Genomic DNA, 21,631 nt, shown 5'->3' with positions numbered 1-21,631 from the left:
GAGACTGGCTGCGCTGTAGCTCCCTGGTCTAGCTACCATTCTTGAAAGGTGAAACCAAGTTAGCTACCCTCAACTCCTCTGGCATTTCACTAATAGCCAGAAAGTAATCAGAAGAAGAGTGATGGCCTAGTTGGATTATTGCTGGACTGTTAATCCAGAGAACTAACTAATGTTTTGGGGACATGGGGCTGAATGCTGTCACAGCAAATGACAGAATTTGAATTCAATACAAATTATCTTTGTTTAAGAATCTAATGATGACTATGAATCCATTATCATTAGTCAGTAAACCTCTTCTGGTTCATTAATGTCCATTCAAGAAGGAAAGTGCCATCCTTACCTGGTCTAGCCTGCATGTGACATCAGACCCACAGCAACGTGGTCGAACTCTTAAGCACCCTCTGGGCAATTAAGGATGGGCAATAAATACTGACCTAGCCACAGCTGTCAACATCCCGTAAGTGAATTAAAAAAAAAACACTTCTGAATCAGGGCCCCTGCAAATTTCTGTCTCATCTCCTGCAGCAGCCTAGGATTTAACTCATTCAATCTGAACCAAATTGATGTGATTTTGGTGTGGACCAGACTTGGTATGGATGTTAGATTTCCTTTAATGACTGACAATTGAGAACGTGAGAAAGTGAATGTAATATTTATTATTATTGAGATTCATTTTTATTCACATTTTATTCATGTAACTTCAAGGTTTACTTAAGTTAAATTTCTAGTTTGAACACGTGACCCCAGAACATTATCCTTGACAAATGGACAACACATCCGGTGGTAGTTCCACTAAAGAAATAACTCCTCGTGAAAAGTAAAGTACGAATACACATTGTTGATTGCATTGTCCTGTGAATCACCATTCAGGAAATTTATGGATCAAGTTGTCAGGTGATAGGGAACAAAGGCCATGCTGATAAGATTCGGAAGTTGAGAAAAAACTGTCCTTCATTCAAGGAAACCGATTCTCTGTCGAAGGTTCAGGCTGAAATCAAACAAAAATACAAAATAAAACTACCACAACATTACAATCTGTCATAACATCAACACAGAGAAAGCAAGAATGGAGGAAGAGTTGTAAAGTGACAAATCTAATCGCGTACTGTAACCGACTAAGATGCAGTCTAGACTAGCAGCAACTGAATATTTTCTCCAGTCCTGATCTGATATCCAGTGAATTGCAGGAATTCAGAATAAAGAATAAAAAATGAAGAGAGAGGTTTGGAGGATTTTCCATGGCTGTTTTCAATGGAGCATATATTTGAAGGTAAAATGCGTTCACTCAAGAGTTGGGGTTAAAAGTTGCAATGGATATCATGGGGTAGAGAGATAATCCAAGGAGTTGCTATTGCCATGAGACTGCTAGCAACATTTTCCCAAACAAAAATCAACAACAATATACTGAGTTGAAAGGGAGTTAAAAAATAAAGACAGCTAATTCCGAGAACCACAAGGTAAAGTAAACATTCAGGCGGTTGTGAAGAGGTGATGATGCCTCTTGGCAAGCTAATTTAAATATGATTATCATCTAGTATTGGAAAATCATCACATGCAATTCCTTTGTGTCTTGTTTTTCACAGTAATCAACATTTCTCGAGGTGTCTTATGGCCACAACATGAATTAAGCTGGATTTCCAGAAGTTAAATGATGTGCTGGCAGAATGTTCAAAAGGGTTTTGCATATTTCTTGTCACACAGTTACAGCATCTACTTGACTAGAGTGGCAGTATAATCTATTTAATTAGTCATGTTTAATGTAAATGGAAATGTATTTGAATAACATGGTTTTACACACTAATTTGCCTTCTACCTATTAGACACAAAATATCTTACAAAGAACAAAGAAAATTACAGCACAGGAACAGGCCCTTCGGCCCTCCCATTCTGCGCTGATCCAGGTCCTCTGTCTAAACCTGTCACCTATTTTCTAAGGGTCTGTATCCCTCTTCTCCCTGCCCATTCATGCACCTTTCTAGACAAATCTTAAATTACACTGTCGTGCCCGTCACTACCACCTTTACTGGTAACATGATCCAGGCACCCACCACCCTCTGTGTGAAGAACTTTCCACGCAAATCTCCCTTCTTGTCCCCTCTTATTTTGAACTCATGACGCCTATGATTGAGTCCTTCACCCTGGGAAAAAAGCTTCTTGCTATCCACCTTGTCTATACCACTCATGCATTTGTAGACCTCAATCAGGTCCCCCCATGACCTCTGTCTGTCTAATGAAAATAATCCTAATCTACTTGACCTCTCTTCATAGCTCGCACCCTCCACACCAGGCAACATCCTGGTGAACATCCTCTGCACCCTCTCCAAAGTATCCACATTCTTTGGTAATGTGGCGACTAGAACTGTACGCAGTATTCCAAATGTGGGCCGAATCAAAGTCTTATACAACTGTAGCATGACCTGCCAACTCTTGTACTAAATGAAGGAAAGTCCTATGCCTGCTTGACCAATCTACCCTGCGTTGCCAACTTCAGAGAACAATGAACCTGAACACCCAAGTCTCTCTGTTTTTCTAATTCTTGCTTTTTTTTTAATACTGTAAAAAAAATTCTTTTGCTTTAAAATATGGGACCAGGTTCTTTATCCTTCTAAGAGCATAACTGCACACTTCAGACTTTATGAAAAATATTTGTTGCATCTGTGATCAAACAATCTACATCACAGCACAACAATCCACCATCAAAAATCACACAAGGGAGGTTCTATTAACACTCGGACAGCAGTAAAATTACAAAACCAAAAGAGACAAGGCAGAAGTAGGTTGTTTATCTTATCACACCTGCTGCACCATTCAAGCACATTGTTCATGGTTTGATTATTCATGACCTCAATCTCCCTTACTGAATAAAAAAATCTGACTAGACAGTCTTGAATATATCTAATGAATCAGTTTCTACAGCACTCCGCACAGATTGGCTATGTCCTGAAAGACATTTTTCTCCATCCAGTCTTATATTAGCACAACTGCTGCCTCACAGCGTCAGGGACCTGGGTTCAATTCCAGCCTCGGTTAGAACACAGAACATAGAACATAGAAGAATACAGCGCAGTACAGGACCTTTGGCCCTCGATGTTGCGCCGATCAAAGCCCACCTAACCTACACTAGCCCACTATCCTCCATATGCCTATCCAATGCCCACTTAAATGCCCATAAAGAGGGAGAGTCCACCACTGCTACTGGCAGGGCATTCCATGAACTCACGCCTCGCTGAGTAAAGAATCTACCCCTAACATCTGTCCTATACCTACCACCCCTTAATTTAAAGCTACGCCCCCTCGTAATAGCTGACTCCATACGTGGAAAAAGGTTCTCATGGTCAACCCTATCTAAACCCCTAATCATCTTGTACACCTCTATCAAGTCACCCCTAAACCTTCTTTTCTCCAATGAAAACAGCCCCAAGTGCCTCAGCCTTTCCTCATACGATCTACCTACCATACCAGGCAACATCGTAGTAAACCTCCTCTGCACCCGTTCCAGTGCCTCCACATCCTTCCTATAGTATGGCGACCAAAACTGCACACAATACTCCAGATGCGGCCGCACCAGATTCTTATACAACTGCAACATGACCTCAGGACTCCAGAACTCGATTCCTCTACCAATAAAAGCCAGTATTCCTCTACCAACAAAAGCCAGTTGACTGTCTGTGTGGAGTTTGCACATTCTCCCCGTGTCTGCGTGGGTTTTCTCTGGGTGCTCCGGTTTCCTCCCACAGTCCAAAGATGTGCAGGTTAGGTGAATTGGTCATGCTAAATTGCCTGTCGAGTTAGGTGCGTTATAGGGGGAATGGGTCTGGGTGGGTTACTCTTTGGTGGGTTGGTGGACTAGTTGGGCCAAAGGGCCTGTTTCCACACTGTCGGGAATCTAATCTAATCTAATCTAAATTACCCATGGTGTTAGGTGCATTAGTCAGAGGGAAATGGGTCTGGGTGAGATACTCTTTGGAGGGTCAGTGTGGACTGGTTGGGCTGAAGGGCCTGTTTCTACACTGGAGGGAATCTAAACGAATTGGCAAATCCTTGCTCTGAGATTATGCCCCCCTGTTTCTAAGCACTTTCACAACGGCAAACAAGCTCACAATATACGCCCTGAGAAACCCCTTAAAAATCATATATACTTTAATCAGGGTAACCTCCTTCTAAATTCCATTCAGTAGAGATCCAACTGTTTTCTCATAGAAAATCCCTCCCTATCCCAGGGTCAAGTAAGCAACTGAGGTTCAGGAATAGTGCATAGCACAGCAACAGAGTGCTGGTAAATGGTGAGGGATTGGCAGAGAATGAAACAATGTATAGGAGTGAGTAGATTAGGAATGGTAGAGATTATTCACTACAGTCACATTGAAGATGGAGATTTACATAGTACACAATATACAAATTCATTTCAACATGAGCAATATAAACTACAGCTGGAAAATTCCCAAGCTGGTGCAAGAACAGTAGGAACTATTTCTGCATTCAAAAACATTATACCACAGATAGGATGGTTAACAAATCATGCAGCATATTGGGAATTATGAAAAAAATGGACATAGTGTGCAAAGACAAGCATTTTCTGTTAAACCAACTGGAACTGGAATATTGTGTCCACTTCTGTGCACCACACTTTAGAGCAATCTGAAGCCAAAGTGAAATGTCATTAACTTAGTCATGGCAGGCATTTGATGGCTTATTGGCGCCGTCCTCACTTAACTGAATGACATGACATCTCCGAGAACTAGGAAGAGAGTTGAAACGTAGGACCTCAAAAGTACTTACCACTGCCATGAACTATTCAGAGTAGAAACAGCAGGAGAAATAGGATGGATGTGTGGCTAAAATGATGGTGTGATGGGGAGGATTTCAGCTTCATTGGGCATTGGGACTGGTTCTGGGGGAGGTGGGACCTGCACAAACAAGATGGGCAGGGCCGTAACTGATGTCCTTGTGGGAGGGTACTTAGTAGAGTGGTTGGGGAGGGTTTAACCTAGTGTGGAGGGGGATGGGAACAGGGGAGTAGGGCATTAGATGCAGAAATTGAGGAAGAGGCAGAAACCAAGGCAAATGTAACTGAGAACAAGAACAGGCAGGAAAACACTGCAGAAATGCATGTGTTTCAATGCTGGAAGAATAATAGGCGAGATAGGTGAACTTAATGCTTTGGTTAGTACTTGGAACTATGACATTATTGTGATTTTGGAGACTTGGCTGAAGTCGGGACAGGACTGGCAGCTCAATGCCCTAGGATTTAGATGTTTTAGGTGTGAAAGAAGATGTAAAAGGGGTGGGGGAGTTGCATTACAGGTAAAGGAGTATCTCACAGCTGTACTCAGGGAGGATACTTCAGAGAACTCATGCAGTGAGGCAAGATGGGTCAAACTCAGGAATAGGAAAGATGAAATCAGAATGATGCAGGTAATCTACAGGTCTCCCAACAGCCAATGGGAGATAGGGGAGAAAAGATAGAGATGGATGTTGGAAAGATGTAAAAATTGTTGTATGGGTGATTTTAACTTCCCCTGTACTGAGTGGGACTCACTTTGTGCTCGGGGTTTGGATGGGACAGAACTTGTATTGACAAAGATAGGTTTCTTGACACAGTATGTGTTCAGTCCAACCAGGGATAGGGTTATACTGGCCGTGGTTTTGGGAAATGAGCCCAGTCGGGTGAGTGAAGTTTCAGTGGAGGAGTGTTTCAAGAGCAGTAGCCATAATACTTTACATTTCAAGATATTCAAGGATAGGGATAACAGCAGTCATCAGGTGAAGGTGTGAAATTGGGGGAAGTTGAACTACAAAAATACCAGGCAGGAACTGGAGAATTTTGATTGGAGGCAGCCGTTTGAGGGTAAATCCACATCGGACATTCGAAAGGATTATAAGAGATAGGTTTTATAATCATCTAGAAAGGAATAAGTTGATTAGGGATAGTCAACATGGTTTTGTGAAGGGTAGGTGGTGCCTCACACACCTTTTTGTGTTCTTTTAGAAGGTGAGCAAACAGGTGGATGAAGGTAAAGCAGTTGATGTGGTGCTTTTTGGATTTTAGTAAACGTAGGACACTGCAGAAAGTACGGATGCATGGCATTGAGGGTGATTTAGTGGTTTGGAACAGAAATTGGTTAGCTGTAAGAAGGGCTTATGCCCGAAACGTCCATTCTCCTTCTCCTTTGAAGCTGCCTGACCTGCTGCGCTTTTCCAGCAACACATTTTCAGCTCTGATCTCCAGCATCTGCAGTCCTCAGTTTCTCCCATTGATAAAATTGACAAACACTAGTGGCCCCAAAACAGATCCTCGTGTTCCATCACTAGTAACTGAACTCCAGGATAAACATTTCCCATCAACCATCACCCTGTGTCTTCTTACAGCTAAAAATGTGTTGCTGGAAAAGCGCAGCAGGTCAGGCAGCTTCAAAGGAGAAGGAGAATGGACGTTTCGGGCAGGAGCCCTTCTTCAGGAATGCGGCTCATGCTTGAAGAAGGGCTCATGCCCGAAATGTCGATTCTCCTGCTCCTTGGATGCTGCCTGACCTGCTGTGCTTTTCCAGCAACACATTTTCAGTTTAATAAATGACCTGGATGAGGCATAGAAGGATGAATTACTAAATTTGCAAATGAAACTAAAGTTGGTGGAGTTGTGGACACTGCGGAAGGATGTCACAGGTTACAGAGGAACATAGATAAGCTGCAGAGCTGGTCTGAGAGGTGGCAAATGCAGTTTAATGTGGAAAAGTATAAGGTGATTCACTTTGGAAGCAGTAACAGGAATACAGAGTATTGTAGTAATTGGAAGATTCTTGGCAGTGTGGACGAGCAAAGAGATCTCGGTGTCCATGTACATTGATCCCTGCAAGTTGCCACCCGGGTTAATAGGGTTGTAAAGAAGGTGTACAGTGTGTTAACTTTTATTGGTAGAGGGTTTGAGTTTTGCAGCCATGGGGTCATGTACCAGTACAAAATTCTGGCACGGCCACACTTGGAATATTGTGTACAGTTCTGGTAACCGCATTATAGGAAGGATGTGGAAGCATTGGAAACGCTGCAGAGGAGATTTACCAGGATGTTTTCTGGTATTGAGAGGTCTTATGAGGAAAGGCTGAGGGACTTAAGGCTGTTTTTCTTCAAGAGAAGAAGGTTAAAAAGTGACTTAATAGAGGCATTCAAGATGATCAGACGATTAGATCGGGTGGACATTGAGAGTCTTTTTCCTTGGAAGGTGATGGCTAGCACAAGGAGACATAGCTTTAAATTGACGGGTGATAGATATAGGACAGATGTTAGAGAGTAGTAGGGATGTGAAACGCATTGCTTGCAACAGTAGTAGACCAACTTTTTAACGGCATTTAAATGGTCATTGGATAAACATTTGGATGATAATGGAATAGTATAGGTTAGATGCGCTTTAGATTGGTTTCACATGGTGGTGCAATGTCGAGGGCCTAAGGGCCTGTACTCAACTGTACTGTTCTATGTTTTGAGTTGTTTATGGGAGCATCTCAAATAGCAGTTGGTAAGAGTTCAGGAGTAGCACATCCCTGCGAGAATGAAAGATAGGGCTGGCAAGTTACATCAACCTTGTATGACCTGGGATGTTATGCCCTTGGTCAAAAAGAAAAAGGAAGCATATATAAGGTCCAGAAGGATGGGAACTGACAATGCCCTTGAAGTATGTAAAGAACTTAAAGAAGGAATGAGAAGGACTAAAAGGGGTCATGAAAGGTCATGAGCTAATAAGGATTAAGGAGAATCACAAGACTTCACATACATTTATAAAAAGCCATGATTTGGAGATGCCGGTGTTGGACTGGGGTGGACAAAGTTAAAAATCATACAACCCCAGGTTATCGTCCAACAGGTTTAATTGGAAGCAGTAGCTTTCGGAGCGCTATTCCTTACACAACCACCTGACGAAGGAGTGCTTCCAAATAAACCTGTTGGACTATAACCTGGTGTTGTGTGAGTTTTAACTTAATAAAACACAAGAGGATAGTCAGGGAAAAGAGAGTTGAATTTCTCAGCCAAATTCCTATTAAAAAGGTGTGCATCATAAAAGGGTTTTAACTTAGATAAGTTCCCGGGTCCTGGTGGGATCGACCCCAGAATATTGAGGGAGGCAAGAGAACAAATTGCTGATGAATTTGACATGCATCTTTGTATCCTTTTGGCCACAGGTGAGGTCCCAGAGGACTGGAAAATGGCCAATGTTGTCCGACTGCTTAAGATGGGTAGCAGTGATAACCCTGGAAATTATAGTCCTGTGAGCCTCACATCGGTAGTAAGGAAATTATTGAAAAAGGGACAAGATCTATATGCATTTCAAAGTAAATGTGGGTGGCACAGTGGTTAGCACGGCTGCCTCACAGTGCTGGAGACCCGGGTTCAATTCCCACCTCGGGCGACTGTCTGTGTGGAATTTGCACATTCTCCCTGTTTCTGCGTGGGTTTCCTCTGGGTGCTCTGGTTTCCTCCCACAGTCCAAAAATGTGCAGATTAGGCGAATTGGCCATGCTAAATTGCCCGTAGTGTTAGGTGAAGGGGTAAATGTAGGGGAATGGGTCTGGGTGGGTTGCTCTTCAGAGGGTCGGTGTGGACTTGTTGGGCTGAAGGGCCTGTTTCCACACTGTAAGTAATCTAAATGGATTTCTGGGTGATAGACAGCATGGTATTGTGCAGGGGAGGTCATGCCTCAGTAATTTGTTTGAGCTTTTTGAGGAGGTGACGAAGATGATTGATGAGGGTAAAGTGGTTGAAGTTGGCTACATGGACTTCAGTAAAGCCTTTGACAAGGTCCCTCCTGGCAAACTGGTACAAAAAGTGAACTCACGAGGTAGCAAGCAAGTTGAACTAGCAAGGTGGATACAGAACTGGCTTAGTCAGAGGAGACAGAGGGTTGCGGTGGAAGGATGCATGTTGGATTGGACGGTTGTGATTATTGGTGTTCCACAGGAATCAGTGCTGGGAGCTGCGCTGTTCGTGATCTACATAAATGATAGGTAAGCTATACTGAAGCTTTACAGAACTTTAGTTAAGCTATACTTGGAATATTGTGGACAATTCTGGTCACCACACGACCAGAAGGTTGTGGATGCTTTGGAGAGGGTACAGAAAAGGTTTGCCAGGTTGTTGCCTGGTATTGGGGAAAACGGTTGGATAGACTAGGCTTGTTTTCACTGGAATGCAAGAGGTTGAAGGGCAACCTGATAGACGTGTATAAGATTGTGAATGGCATAGATAGAGTGGAAAACATGAGGTTTTATTTCCCAGGGTGGAGGAGTCAATTACTAGGGGACACGGGTTCAAGGTGCAGGGGGGAGTTTAAAGCAGATATGCAGGTTTTTCACTCAAAGGCTGGTGAGTGCCTGGAACGCGCTACCAGAGAAGGTGGTGGAAGAAGGCACAATAGCAGCATTCAAGAAGCACCTGGACAAGTACACAGTGGCACAGTGGTTAGCACTGCTGCCTTACAGCGCCAGAAACCCAGGTTCAATTCCCGCCTCAGGCGACTGACTGTGTGGAGTTTGCACGTTCTCCCTGTGTCTGCGTGGGTTTCCTACGGGTGCTCCGGTTTCCTCCCATAGTCCAAAGATGTGCAGGTCAGGTGAATTGGCCATGCTAAATTGCCCGTAGTGTTAGGTAAGGGGTAAGTGTAGGAGGATGGGTGGGTTGTGCTTCGGCGGGTCGGTGTGGACTTGTTGGGCCGAAGGGCCTGTTTCCACACTGTAATGTAATCTAATCTAAAATAGGAAGGGAATCGAGGCTTATGGATCCTATGCGTGAAGACAGTTTTCACATGGAAGGACAAGATGTGGTGGCACAGGCTTGGAGGGCTGAATGGCCTGTTTCTGTAATGTATTGCTCTTATTGTACGTTAACTGATTTGTCGCCAAGCAACCTATCAACATGCTAGAGAGCTATTTCATTTGATGGCATATAAAACAAAATTATTCTCGTGTGTTACACCCTGTAAAACCTTTCTACCCTCTCTATAATGAAGTGCCTCTACCTTTTTATTGAATAGCTATCCATGGGAACAGCATATGGGAAAACCACTCACTAACCAGGTTCAAGCAGCATCTTGTTTTCTTTGCAAGCTCAAGGAATTTTCGCCATGAGAACACTCTGCACTCTGATTCCCACGACAGCTTTCCGAGTCTGGTTCATCGTTGCCAGGTTCTGATTCTTGGATTTCTACAAAGATGCAGAAGGAACACATTAGCACAGTCAGACAACAAGCCTGGAGAAATTGAGGGCTGCAGGTGCTGGAGAGTCAGAGTCGAAAAGCGTAGCGCTGGAAAACGCACAGCAGGTCAGGCAGCGTCCGAGGAGCAGGAGAGTCGATGTTTCGGGCATAGGCCCTTCATCAGGAATGTAGGTGGGAGGGAAGGTGGACAGGTGGGTCAGGTCAAGAGGGCGGTGTCGAGTTGGAGGGTTGGACCTAGTATGAGGTGGAGGGTGGGGAGATTTGGAAACTGTTGTAATCAATGTTGATGCGGTGTGATTGAAGGGTCCCGAGGCAGAGGTGTTCTTCCTCCAGTCGGCGGGTAGCGTTGATTTGGTGGTGGGGGAGGCCCAGGTTTCGCATGTCCTTCGGGGAGAGGGAGGGGGAGTTGAAGTGGTTGGCCACAGGGCAGTGGGGTCAGTTGGTGCATGCAGACCAGAGAACCATACTGCAAGTTGGCGCTCCATCTCCCCGATGTGGAGTAGACCACATCAAAAGGAACAGATGCAGTAAATGTGCAGGATAATCTCTGCTGGATGTGAAATGATCCTTTTGGACTTTGGATGGATGTGATGTGGGAGGTTTGGGCACAGGTTTTGTATCTTGTGTGGCGGCAGGGGAAGAGGGTAAGAGTGTATAGGGTGGATTAATGGGGAGCATGGACCTAACAAGGGAGTCACCAAGGGAATAATCTCTGCGGAATGCAGATAGGGGTGGGGAGGGAAATATATTTTTTGTGGTGGGGTCTGACTGCAAGGGCAAAAATGGCAGAGGATAATGCGCTGCATCTGGAGATTCATCTGGATGGAATGTGAGGGCCGGGGTTTCTAACCTTGTTGCGATTGGGGGTGGGGGGCGGTAATAAAGGTAGTGGGGGAGATGTGACGAAAGGCATTGCAGACAAAAATAACAGAGGATCAGCCAATCCAACAATACAACATATCACACGTCATTATTCAGGCCTGAACCACTGAGAAGTGAACTGAATAAGATTATGTAGTTTTGACCTTAGATGTGGATTAACAATAAGCTTTCAAGTGGAGAATTTGAATTCAAATTTCTCAGACACTAGACTCAGCAATATCCTCACAGTTCCAGTAACCACCGGGTTACTGCACAGTGGTTCAGTGGTTAGCACCGCTGCCTCACACCACCAGTGCCCAAGTTCAATTCCAGCCTCGGGCGACTGTCTGTGTGGGGATTGCACATTCTCCCCGTGTCTGTGTGGGTTTCCTCCGGGTGCTCTGGTTTCCTCCCATAGTCCAAAGACGTGCAGGTGAAGTGAATTGGCCGTGCTAAATTGCCCATAGTGTGAGGTGCATTAGTCAGAGGGAAGTGGGTCTGGGTAGGTTTCTCTTTGGAGGGTCGGTATGGACTTGTTGGGCCGAAGGGTCTGTTTCCACACTGTAGGGAATCTAATTATTTCTAATTCCAAAACCACTGCTGAGTGTCCCTAATCCAGTTCAGCTCTGTGAAATGTACATAAGATGCTGGCTGAACATATTCCAAATAATACAAACTTCATTTTCGTTCTCCATTTTAAATTCAATTGTCTAGTTAAAATGTTAATGAAGTGGCTAACTCAGCTTTCTCAGGGGTAGTTTGAACCTTGAACAGGGCCCCAATTGATGGAGATAACTCTTGAAGCTTAACTAATACGAGTCATCTCAGCTCTGTATAAGGTAGGACCTGTTGAAAGAGCACACCCAGGAAGCTTCACCTGATCAGGAAGGAGAGATCACATCGGGGAGTGAGATACAGTACAGCCCAAGTGAATATATCATTCAGGGATTTTGGAGGCAGGGTGAGAATTCTGTGCACAGGGGCAGAGGTGCTCTGTTTGCTTTTTTTGGCTCAGAGTTATAAACTCAGTTATATACTGAAATAAAATGAGGCGTTTTTAAAGAAAACAAATTAAGAACGAAGTAATTTAAATTGAGGTACAGGGCTAGATGATGTGCTGTACCTGCGTAAGGTGAGAGCTGGTGGACCCCATTGAGGTTCACATTGACCACATCGACAGCAAGTGTTAGTCGCTTGAGAACTCCTGCTCAGGGTTGATGAGCTGGAGTCTGAGCTTTGAACACTGCAACACAGCAAGGGGAGGGAGATTGACCGGGATGCGATGTTTCAGGAGGCAGCCACACCCCCTTTGATTAACTACTCTGATTCAGTCAGTCATCAGGGAAAGCAGGATGTGGGCCAGGTCGAGGACTCACAAGGTAGCACTGAAACAGCCTCAGTCCTTGAACTTGTCGAACAGGTTTGAGATATTTCTCACTGTTTGGATGAGACTTTGGGTGGATATGGACCAGGCGCAAGCAGGTGGGACTAATTTAGTTTGGGATTATGGTTGGCATAGACTGATTGGACCAAAGGGTCTGTTTCTGTGTTGGATGAATTCATAAGAAGATGAAAAAAACTGATCATAGTATCATGGTACAAGGAACTATTCAAGAGGGAAATGAGAAAAGAGAAATGTAATTACAATCGAGGATAGTATAGTCAGGGGAAGCGATTCAGTTCTCTGTCACCAGTATTAAGTGTCCCAAGTTGCTCAGCAGCCGGGCAGCATGGTGGCTCAGTGGTTAGCACTGCTGCCTCACAGAACCAGGGAACCAGGTTCAATTCCCGCCATGGGCAACTGTCTGTGTGGAGTTTGAACATTCTCCCCGTGTGGGTTTGCTCCGTTTTCCTCCCACGGTCCGAAGATAGGCGAATAGGCCATGCTAAATTGCCTGCAGTGTTAGGTGGATTAGTCAGGGGTAAATAGAGGGGAATGTATCTGGGTGGATTGCTCTTCAGAGGGCCGGTGTGGACTTGTTGGGCCGAAGGGCCTGTTTCTACACGGTTGGGAATCTAATCTAATCAGGATATTTTATTTGGGGTGCAAACGAAATTGGAGTGGGGGAAAGATCAAATTATCATGGTTCAGCAATATAGGAAGAAAGAGGAAAGAGGTTTTGTTGAGGGAATATGAGCAGCTAGGGACTAAATTTTGAAAAACCAAAAATAATGTTAACCTCTGGATTACTGCCTGAGCCATGAGCTGATTGGCATATAGTGAACAAGGTTAAAGAGGTAAAGGTGTGGCTCAAAGATTGGTGTGGGAGAAACGGGTTTGAATTCATACAACATTGGCACTAATAGTAGGGAGTGAAGGAACTGTTTTTATGAGATGGGCTCGACCTAAATCACGCTGGGACAAATAACCTGGCGAATCACATTACTAGGAGAAAGTGAGGACTGCAGATGCTGGAGATCAAATTTGAGAGTGTGGTGCTGGAAAAGCACAGCAGGTCAAGCAGCATCCAAGGTGCAGGAGAATCGACATTTCGGGCATAAACCCTTCATCAGGAATGAGGCTTGTGGGCTTGGGGGCTGGGAGATAAATGGGGGGAAAGGAGCTGAGAATACAATAGGTAGATGAAGGTGGTGAAGATGATAGGTCAGAGAGGAGAGTGGAGCGGATAGATGGGAAAGATGATGGACACATCAAGAGGGCCATGCTGAGTTGGAGGCTTGGGACTGGGACAAAGTGGGGGGAGGGGAAATGAGGAAACTGGTAAAATCCGCACTAATCCTGAGGAGAAACTACTTCACCCAGAGAGTGGTGGCTGTGTGGAATGCTCTGCCCCAGAGGGCAGTGGAGGCCCAGTCTCTGGATTCATTTAAGAAAGAATTGGATAGAGCTCTTAAAGATAGTGGAGTCAAGGGGTATGGAGATAAGGCTGGAACAGGATACTGATTAGGAATGATCAGCCATGATCATATTGAATGGCGGTGCAGGCTCGAAGGGCTGAATGGCCTACTCCTGCATCTATTGTCTATTGTCTATTGGTCAAAGGGTCCCATGGCAGAGCATGAGGGGTTCTTTCTCCTGGCATTGGGTGGTTACAGTTTGGTGATGCAGGAGGCCCAAGACCTGCATGTCCTTGGTGGAATGGGAGGAGGTGTTGAAGGGTTCAGCCATGGGGCAGTGGGGTTGGTTGGTGCGGGTGTCCCAGAGATGCTCTCTGAAATGATCCATAAGTTGGCGTCCTGTCTCCCCAATGTAGAGGAGACCACATCAAGTGCAATGGGTGCAGTAGGGGACATTTGTGGAGGTACAGGTGAATTTCTGTCAGATGTGGAAGGATCCTTTGGTGCCCTGGACGGATGTGAGGGGGAGTGGTGTGGGCGCAGGTTTTGCACTTCCTGCAGTGGCAGGACAAGGTGCAGGGGGTGTGGGCTGGTGGGTGGATCTGATAAGAGGGTCGCAGAGGGAATGGTCTCTCTGAAAAACTGATAGGGATGGGGAGGCAAATATATCCCTCATGGATGGGGTGTGTTTATAGGTGGCAGAAGAGGGGGAGGATGATGCGATGTATATGGAGGTTGGTGGGGTGGAAGGTGAGGACCTTGTTGCAGTTGGAGGGATAGAGTTCAAGGGCAAAAGTGTGGGAAGTGGAGGAGATGCAATGGAGGGCATCATCGATCACATGGGAGGGGAATTTGCAGTCTTTGAAGAAGGAGGCTATCTGGGATGTTCTATGATGGAATTGATCTTGGGATCAGAAGCTCGAGGAATTGGGAATAAGTGATGGTGTTTTTTACAGGATTCAGGGTGGGAGGAGGTGTAGTCCAGGTAGCTGTGAGAGTCTGTGGATTTGTAGTAGATGTCCGTGGCCAGTCAGTCGCCAGAAATGGAGAATGGTGAGGTCCAGGAGGGTAGGGTGGGGAATGTCCGAGATGGCCCAGGTGAGTTTGAGGTCCAGGTAAAAGGTGTTAATGAAATTGATAAACTGTTCAACCTCCACGTGGGAGCATGAGGTAGTGCCGATACAGTCACTGATGTAGCAGAGGAGCAAGTGGGGGATGGCCCCGGTGCAGCTGCGGAAGATGACAGTTCCATGTGCCCGACAAAGAGACACGCATAGCTGGCACTCATGCGGGTGCCCATGGCTATCCCTTTGGTTTGGAGGAAGTGGGAGGATTAGAAGGTGAAGTTGTTGAGGGTCAGGGCTAGCTCAGCCAAGCAGATGAGGGTGTCAGTGGAAGGGTGCTGGTTGGGATGGTGTGAAAGGAAGTAACAGAGCACTTGGAAGCCTTTGTCATGGTGGATCGATGTGTACAGGGACTCTATGTCCATGGTGAAGATAAGGCGTAGGAGGTCAGGGAAACAGAAGTCTTGGAGGTGAGCGGCATGAGTGGTGTCCCGACTGTCGGTGAGGAATTCCTGGACTAAGGGAGACAGGTCAGTGGTCGGGGTGAAATCCCGAGATCAATCACATTACGAGAACAGTGATTTAAACTAAATAGGTCGTGGGGTGGGGTTAAGTTGCATGGACAATTATGGAAAAAGTTAAAGGTGAAGGAAGGCTAAGAAAAGGTTTTTTTTTGTCTTTTTTTTCTTTTTTTTCTCTCCAACCCTCACACTACCTCCTAACTGCGGTAGTGCTTATTTTTCCCCAACCACTCCTGTTTATTTTTTTTTTGTGTGATCAACAGTGAGACATTCCTGTTTATTTTTCTTTTTTTTTCTCTTATCTTTTTTTTTCTTTCTTTTTTTTATACTACCGCCTAACTGCGGTAAGAAAAGGTTATTAATGGCTCCAGAACAACTCATAGGACAGGAGAGTCTGGAAGGAGTGAGGAATCTAACTTGAGGCACAGCAGATAAGGAGATGACTGTGAGAAGGAGGGCCAGTCAACGCAGGACTGAGGACGGTGTACTTAATGCACACAAGATATGACACAAGGTAAATGAGCTTGTTGCGCAGACTGAAATCGGCTGAAATGATGATGTGGGCATCATACAATGTTTAGAGGATGAAGGGTAATCTATTTAAACTGACAGAATACTGAGAGACCTGGATACTGGAGAAGATGTTTGTAGGAGAGACCTGAGGGTAAGAACCTCAGAGTGTAGGGACAACCCTTTGGAACTAAGATGAGGAGAAATTTCTTCAGCCTGAGATGGATCAGTCTGTGGAACTCAATGCTGTGGAGATTGTGGAGGACACGTCACTGAGTGTTTGAAGACAGAGATACATAGACACTTGATTAGTTAGGGAATCAATGGTTATGGGATGAGGCAGGAGAATGAAGTTGAGAAACACGTCGGCCATTATCGAATGGAGCAGACTTAATGGATCTAAAAGCCTATTTCTATACCTGTGGTCTTAAGGTCTTATGTGTTTTTCTTCAATTTTTCTTTAGTGTGAAGGAGGTCACCATGCATTCTTTGTACACGATAGAACATCAGTCCAATCAGCACAATCTCTACTTATAGGACTGTCCTACTATCAGTGGAAGATATCTGCTTACATTAATTACATATCCTATATTAAAATACTATCCCATGATATGGAGACAAAATTACACACAGTACCTTAAGATCGGTCTAAGTCAGTTCCTCCAAAATTGAGGTGAAATCTCATTACACCCAGTACTCAAATCCTCTTGCAATAAAGGCCAACAATGCATTAGCCTTCCTAATTCATTGCAAAACAAATGCTTTTTGTGCAAAAAAAAACCTCATATATACCAAACCCATCTCCCTCAGTAAAATTCCATCCACAGACTTTGATGTTTCTGCACCCCTTGGTTCAATACCAATCCCTTGTTGACAGACCTGTCATAGTATCAGATATGGGGAAACTCCTTCGTTTTTCTTTATGGGAGGACACTTTGGAAGGCTGCAAAGAAAAGGGAAAATCATTTAGCTTTAGTGAAATTAAGTTGGCATGTGTAATTGTTACAATTTGATTTTGGTTAGTTTCCCAAGGTTAGTTCCGAGTCCGGTATTGCTCAATTCTACATAACACTAACAATTTGAAGGAACTTTAAACTAATTAATAGAACACAATGAAGTTAAAAACTCATATCACATCCACTTAAGATTCACGCAAAACCACTCCTTTTTGTTAACACAGCTGATCTCCTCAAATCTTTCATTCAAATTTAGTGTTTAGCTCTGTTCTCAGTCAGAGTTGAGTTTGGAGATACAGGGATGTTCAATTACTGAGTAACAGCTGCTTTGTTATTTCTATTATTTGGCCCAGAGTGAAAAGTCTATACATTATTCCATTAATCTTCCACTTTTTTATTGGGACATAGGAATGAGGCAGTCAGCTTCTGAACATTTAAGCGACTCTTGGATAGGCTCATGAAAGATAGTATAATGAAGGGTATGTCTGATCTTAGGGTCTGATCCTAGAGTAGGATAAAAGGTCAGCGCAACGTTGAGGGCTGAAGGGCCTGTACTACGCTGTACTGTTATATGTTCTATGTCCATATAATACGACAAGAAAAGATAATACAATGAGCAAAAGGAATAATAGATTGTAATAAGGTAATAGTAATAATAAGGTAATAGTTTTGATGTGGACAAGAATATTATGTCCAGATACATCAATGGTTAGAAATAAATTTAGACCAAAGAATAAATGCTGCCATTGCAGAATGGCACAGAAGCACACAATCATATGGCTAATACATAGGAAGCACGTTTTAGCACTGATTACTGAATGGGGTGCACATTCACACAGTAACCACAGTGACTGTTGAAATACATGCACACTGATCCAAGTGAGTGCATGCCACCACCCTAATGATAGTTAACAACACATTGACCATATTGAGTGGCATTAATTGAAGCACTGGACACACAGAGGCACGCCTGAACATACTGACACTGGTTACGGAGAATAATGTACTTAGCCTCACACTAATGAATAGGAACTAACATGCACACAGATTGCAAGGAAAGAAAAGAGGATAAAACTGAGGGAATCAAATTTAAAACTGCAACTCCTGGAAAAAAGAAACCAAAACAGAAATTGAGGCAAAGACTCGACCAGTTTGGCCGCATTTGCGCAGAGAAAACAGAGCTAGTGGGGGTGGCACAGTGACTCAGTGGTTAGCACTGCATGCATCACAGCACCAGGGTCCCAGGTTCGATTCCAGCTTCACCACTGTCTGTATGGAATTTGCAAATTCTCCCTTTGTCTGCCTGTGTTTCCTCCCACAGTCCAAAGTTGTGCAGGGTCATCTGAATTGGCCATGCTAAATTGCCCATAGCATTAGTCAGAGGGAAACGGATCTGGGTGGGTTACTCTACAGATGGTCGGTGTGGACTGGTTGGGATGAAGGGCAAGGATGAAGATGCATTTGAGATGAAGGAAGTGGGAGAATGGAAGAGAGACTTTACAGGAAGCAGTGTGTGAGGACGTATAGTGGAGATAACTGTGGGCGTTGATGGGTTTGTAGTGGATATTGTTGGCCAGCCTATCCCCAGAAATGGAATCAGAGGTGTCAAGGAAGAGAAGTGTACGCAGTGATGGAGCAGGTGATGATGAGAGCAGGATGGAAACTTAAAGTGAAATTCCAGAGGAGAGAAGGAAACAGCACCAATGATGTAACTGGCGTACTGGAGAAAGAATTGTGGTTGGGGGCTCAAATAGGTCTGGAACAAGGAATATTCAATGTAACCAGCAAGGACACAGGCAGATGCCAAGACCAAAGGCCACACCTTTGACCTGAAGAAAGTAGGAGGAGTTTATGGAGATGTTCTTCAAAGAAAGGATGAGCTCAGCCAGGTGGAGGAAAGTGGTGGTGGATCGAGATCATTCAGATACTTTTCGTTCGGAAGAAGCAGAGTGCACTGAGACAATCCGAATGTGGGATAGACAAGTAAAGGGATTGCATGTCTCTGGTAATAAGGTGGCTGGAGCCTGCAAACTACAAATATTGAAACTAGTGTAAAGTATCAGAAGAACCATTGATCTATGTAGTTAGGGACTGGACAAGGGAAGCAAACATCGAGTCGAGTTGGAAGAGGTGTGTTCTGTGGGGTCGGAGCAAGTAGAAACAACGGGCCTGCCTGGACAATCCTGTTTATCGACTTTGGGAGTAGAAGGTGGCTGTGCAATGTAGGGGGCGTATGAGCTTGGAGGGGAGATCGCTTATGAAATGAGATGAGTGACCGCTGTGGACACAATAGCACGGTGTTCAACAGTGGGGTCATGTACAAGAGAGGAGGAGGTGTCTGAGAATTAGCATTTCACTTCGAGAATGTACAGATCAGTATGCCAGAAAACAACATCACCATCTTCTCAGCAGGCTTGATTACAAAGTCAGGGATGGATCGGATGAGTTCAAATCAGTAAGTATGGCAGAGAAATTAAAGTGACCAATGTCGCAAGTGGGCAAATAGCTTAATTTGGACAAATGTGAGTTGTTGCTTTTTGGTAAGGTAAATCTGGGCAGAGCACTTACACTAAATGGTAAGGTTCAGGGGAGTGTTGCCAAACAAAGAGACCTTGACATGCAGGTTCATAGTTACTTGCAAGTGGAGTTGCAGGCAATAAAAAGTGAAGAAGGATTTGATGTGGCTTGCCTTTATTGGTCAGAGCACTGAGTATTAGAATTGGGTGCCATGTTGCAGCTGTATAAGACATTGTTTAGGCTACTTTTGAACACTGTGTTTAATTCTGGTCTCCCTACTAAAGGAAGAATAATGTGAAGTTTGAAAGGGTTCAGAATATAGTGGTTAGGATTCAGCACTTTCACCGCCGCGGCCCGGGTTTGATTCCTGGTCAGAGAATGCTGCTTTGCTAGATTATATTCATTAATGTATTAGGGCAACTCAGTCGTTAGCACTGCTGCCTCACAGCGCCAGGGACCCGGGTTCAAATCCCGCCTCAGGCAACTGTCTGTTTGGAGTTTGCACATTCTCCCCCTGTCTGTGTGGATTTCCTCCAGGTGCTCCAGCTTCCTCCTACAATCCAAAAATGTGCAGGTCGGGTGAATTGGCCATGCTAAGTTGCCCGTAATGTTAGGTGCATTAGTCAGAGGGGATGGGTCTGGGTGGGTTACTCTTCGGAGGGTCGGTGTGGACTTTGTTGGGCCAAAGGGCCTGTTTCCACACTGTAGGGTATCTAATCTAAAATCTAATCAATTTACTAAGATGTTGCCAGCATTGCAGTGTTTGAGCAATAGGGAGAGGCTGAACAGGCTGGGGCTATTTTTCCTGGAACGTCAGAGGCTGAGGGTTGATCTTAAAAGGAGTTTAATAAACTCATAAGGGGCATGGATAAGTCTCTTCCTCAGGGTAGGGGAGTCCCAAACTAAAAGGCTTAGGTTTAACATGACAGGGGAAAGGTATTAAAGGGACAACCATTTCACACAGAAGCTGGTGGGGGGTGTGTATGGAATGAGATGCCAGAGGAGATGGTGGAGACTAGCACATTTACAACATTTAATAGGTATCTGAATGGGTATATGAATAAGTCAGGGTTTAGGAGAGGGAATGGAGTCAGACAGAAGGAGGAATTTTCCAGTGGTGCATGGGTTGTTGCACTAAGTTGTTGCATCTTGCAGCCCTTCATGCCTGAAAAGGAAACATGGTAATGTCCTAGAAGGAGTGTTGCTGAACAAAGAGACCTTGGAGTGCAGGATTATAGCTCCTTGAAAGTGGAGCCGCAGGTAGATAGGATAGTGAAGAAGGCATTTGGTATGCTTTCCTTTATTGGTCAGAATTTGAGTACTCAGAAGGACGTTGTGAAACTTGAAAGGGTTCAGAAAATAATTACAAGGATATTGGTGGGGTTGGAGGATTTGGGCTATAGGGAGAGGTTGAATACGCTGGGGCTGTTTTCCTTGGAAGGTCAGAGGCTGAGGGCTGACCTTATAGAGGTTTGTAAGATCATGGGGGGCACGGATAGGATAAATGGATAAAGTCTTTTTTCCTGAGTGGGGGAGTCCAGAACTAGAGTGCACAGGTTTAGGGTGAGAAGGGAAAGATTTCAAAGAGACCGAACGGGGCAACTTTTTCATGCAGAGGGTGCTATGGAATGAGCTATCAGGGGAAGTGATGGAGGCTGGTACAATTACAACATTTAAAAGGCATTTGGATGGGTATATGAGTAGGTAGGGTTTGGAGGGATATGGCCCGGGTGCTGGCAGGTGGGACAAGATTAGGATGAGATATCTGGTCGGCATGGACGGGTTGGACCAAAGGGTCTGTTTCTGTGCTGTATATTTCGATGACTCTATTTCTGAGCCAGTGGATAAAGTGGAACTGGAGGGCACTACTGAACACACTCAAACACACTGAGAGAGACAATGATCACAGTGATTAACATTCTCATTCATTTATCTTAGTGAGTAACACAGTAAGTAAGCAACTAGTATTTATAGGATATTCACACACTGACTACACTAATGATCACAATAGATAAACACAAACTGATCACAGTGAGTACCACATTCACACATTGATCATAGTAATACACTCAGCAATCACAGTAAATAAGACACACCTACTGGCCACAGTATGTAGCACACTTGCCCATGGACTACACTGAGTTACACACACAAACATACACACACACACACACACTTATAACAGGGTGTGACACACTAACT

The 21,631-nt window shown here is 44.5% G+C and overlaps 1 protein-coding gene across 1 annotated transcript in view; it reads right to left on the bottom strand.

Annotated features, from left to right (window-relative positions):
- Nucleotides 1-686: 686 nt before the first annotated feature.
- LOC140455036 (protein phosphatase 1 regulatory subunit 1A-like) overlaps nt 687-21,631 on the bottom strand; it is a 72,049-nt gene continuing 51,104 nt past the window's right edge. The window contains exons 4-6 of the mRNA XM_072549708.1: nt 16,836-16,899; nt 10,059-10,188; nt 687-988 (exon numbers count right to left, since the gene is read on the bottom strand). Coding sequence (XP_072405809.1) covers nt 10,064-10,188; nt 16,836-16,899 — 189 coding nt within the window. The 3' untranslated portion in view covers nt 687-988; nt 10,059-10,063. The remainder of the gene's footprint in view (nt 989-10,058; nt 10,189-16,835; nt 16,900-21,631) is intronic.

The sequence above is a fragment of the Chiloscyllium punctatum genome, chromosome 30 (genome assembly GCF_047496795.1).
Source record: "Chiloscyllium punctatum isolate Juve2018m chromosome 30, sChiPun1.3, whole genome shotgun sequence".
Classification (NCBI taxonomy): Eukaryota; Metazoa; Chordata; class Chondrichthyes; order Orectolobiformes; family Hemiscylliidae; genus Chiloscyllium; species Chiloscyllium punctatum.
The sequence above is the reverse complement of the archived record's forward strand: the minus strand, read 5'-3'. Positions and strand labels throughout refer to the sequence as shown.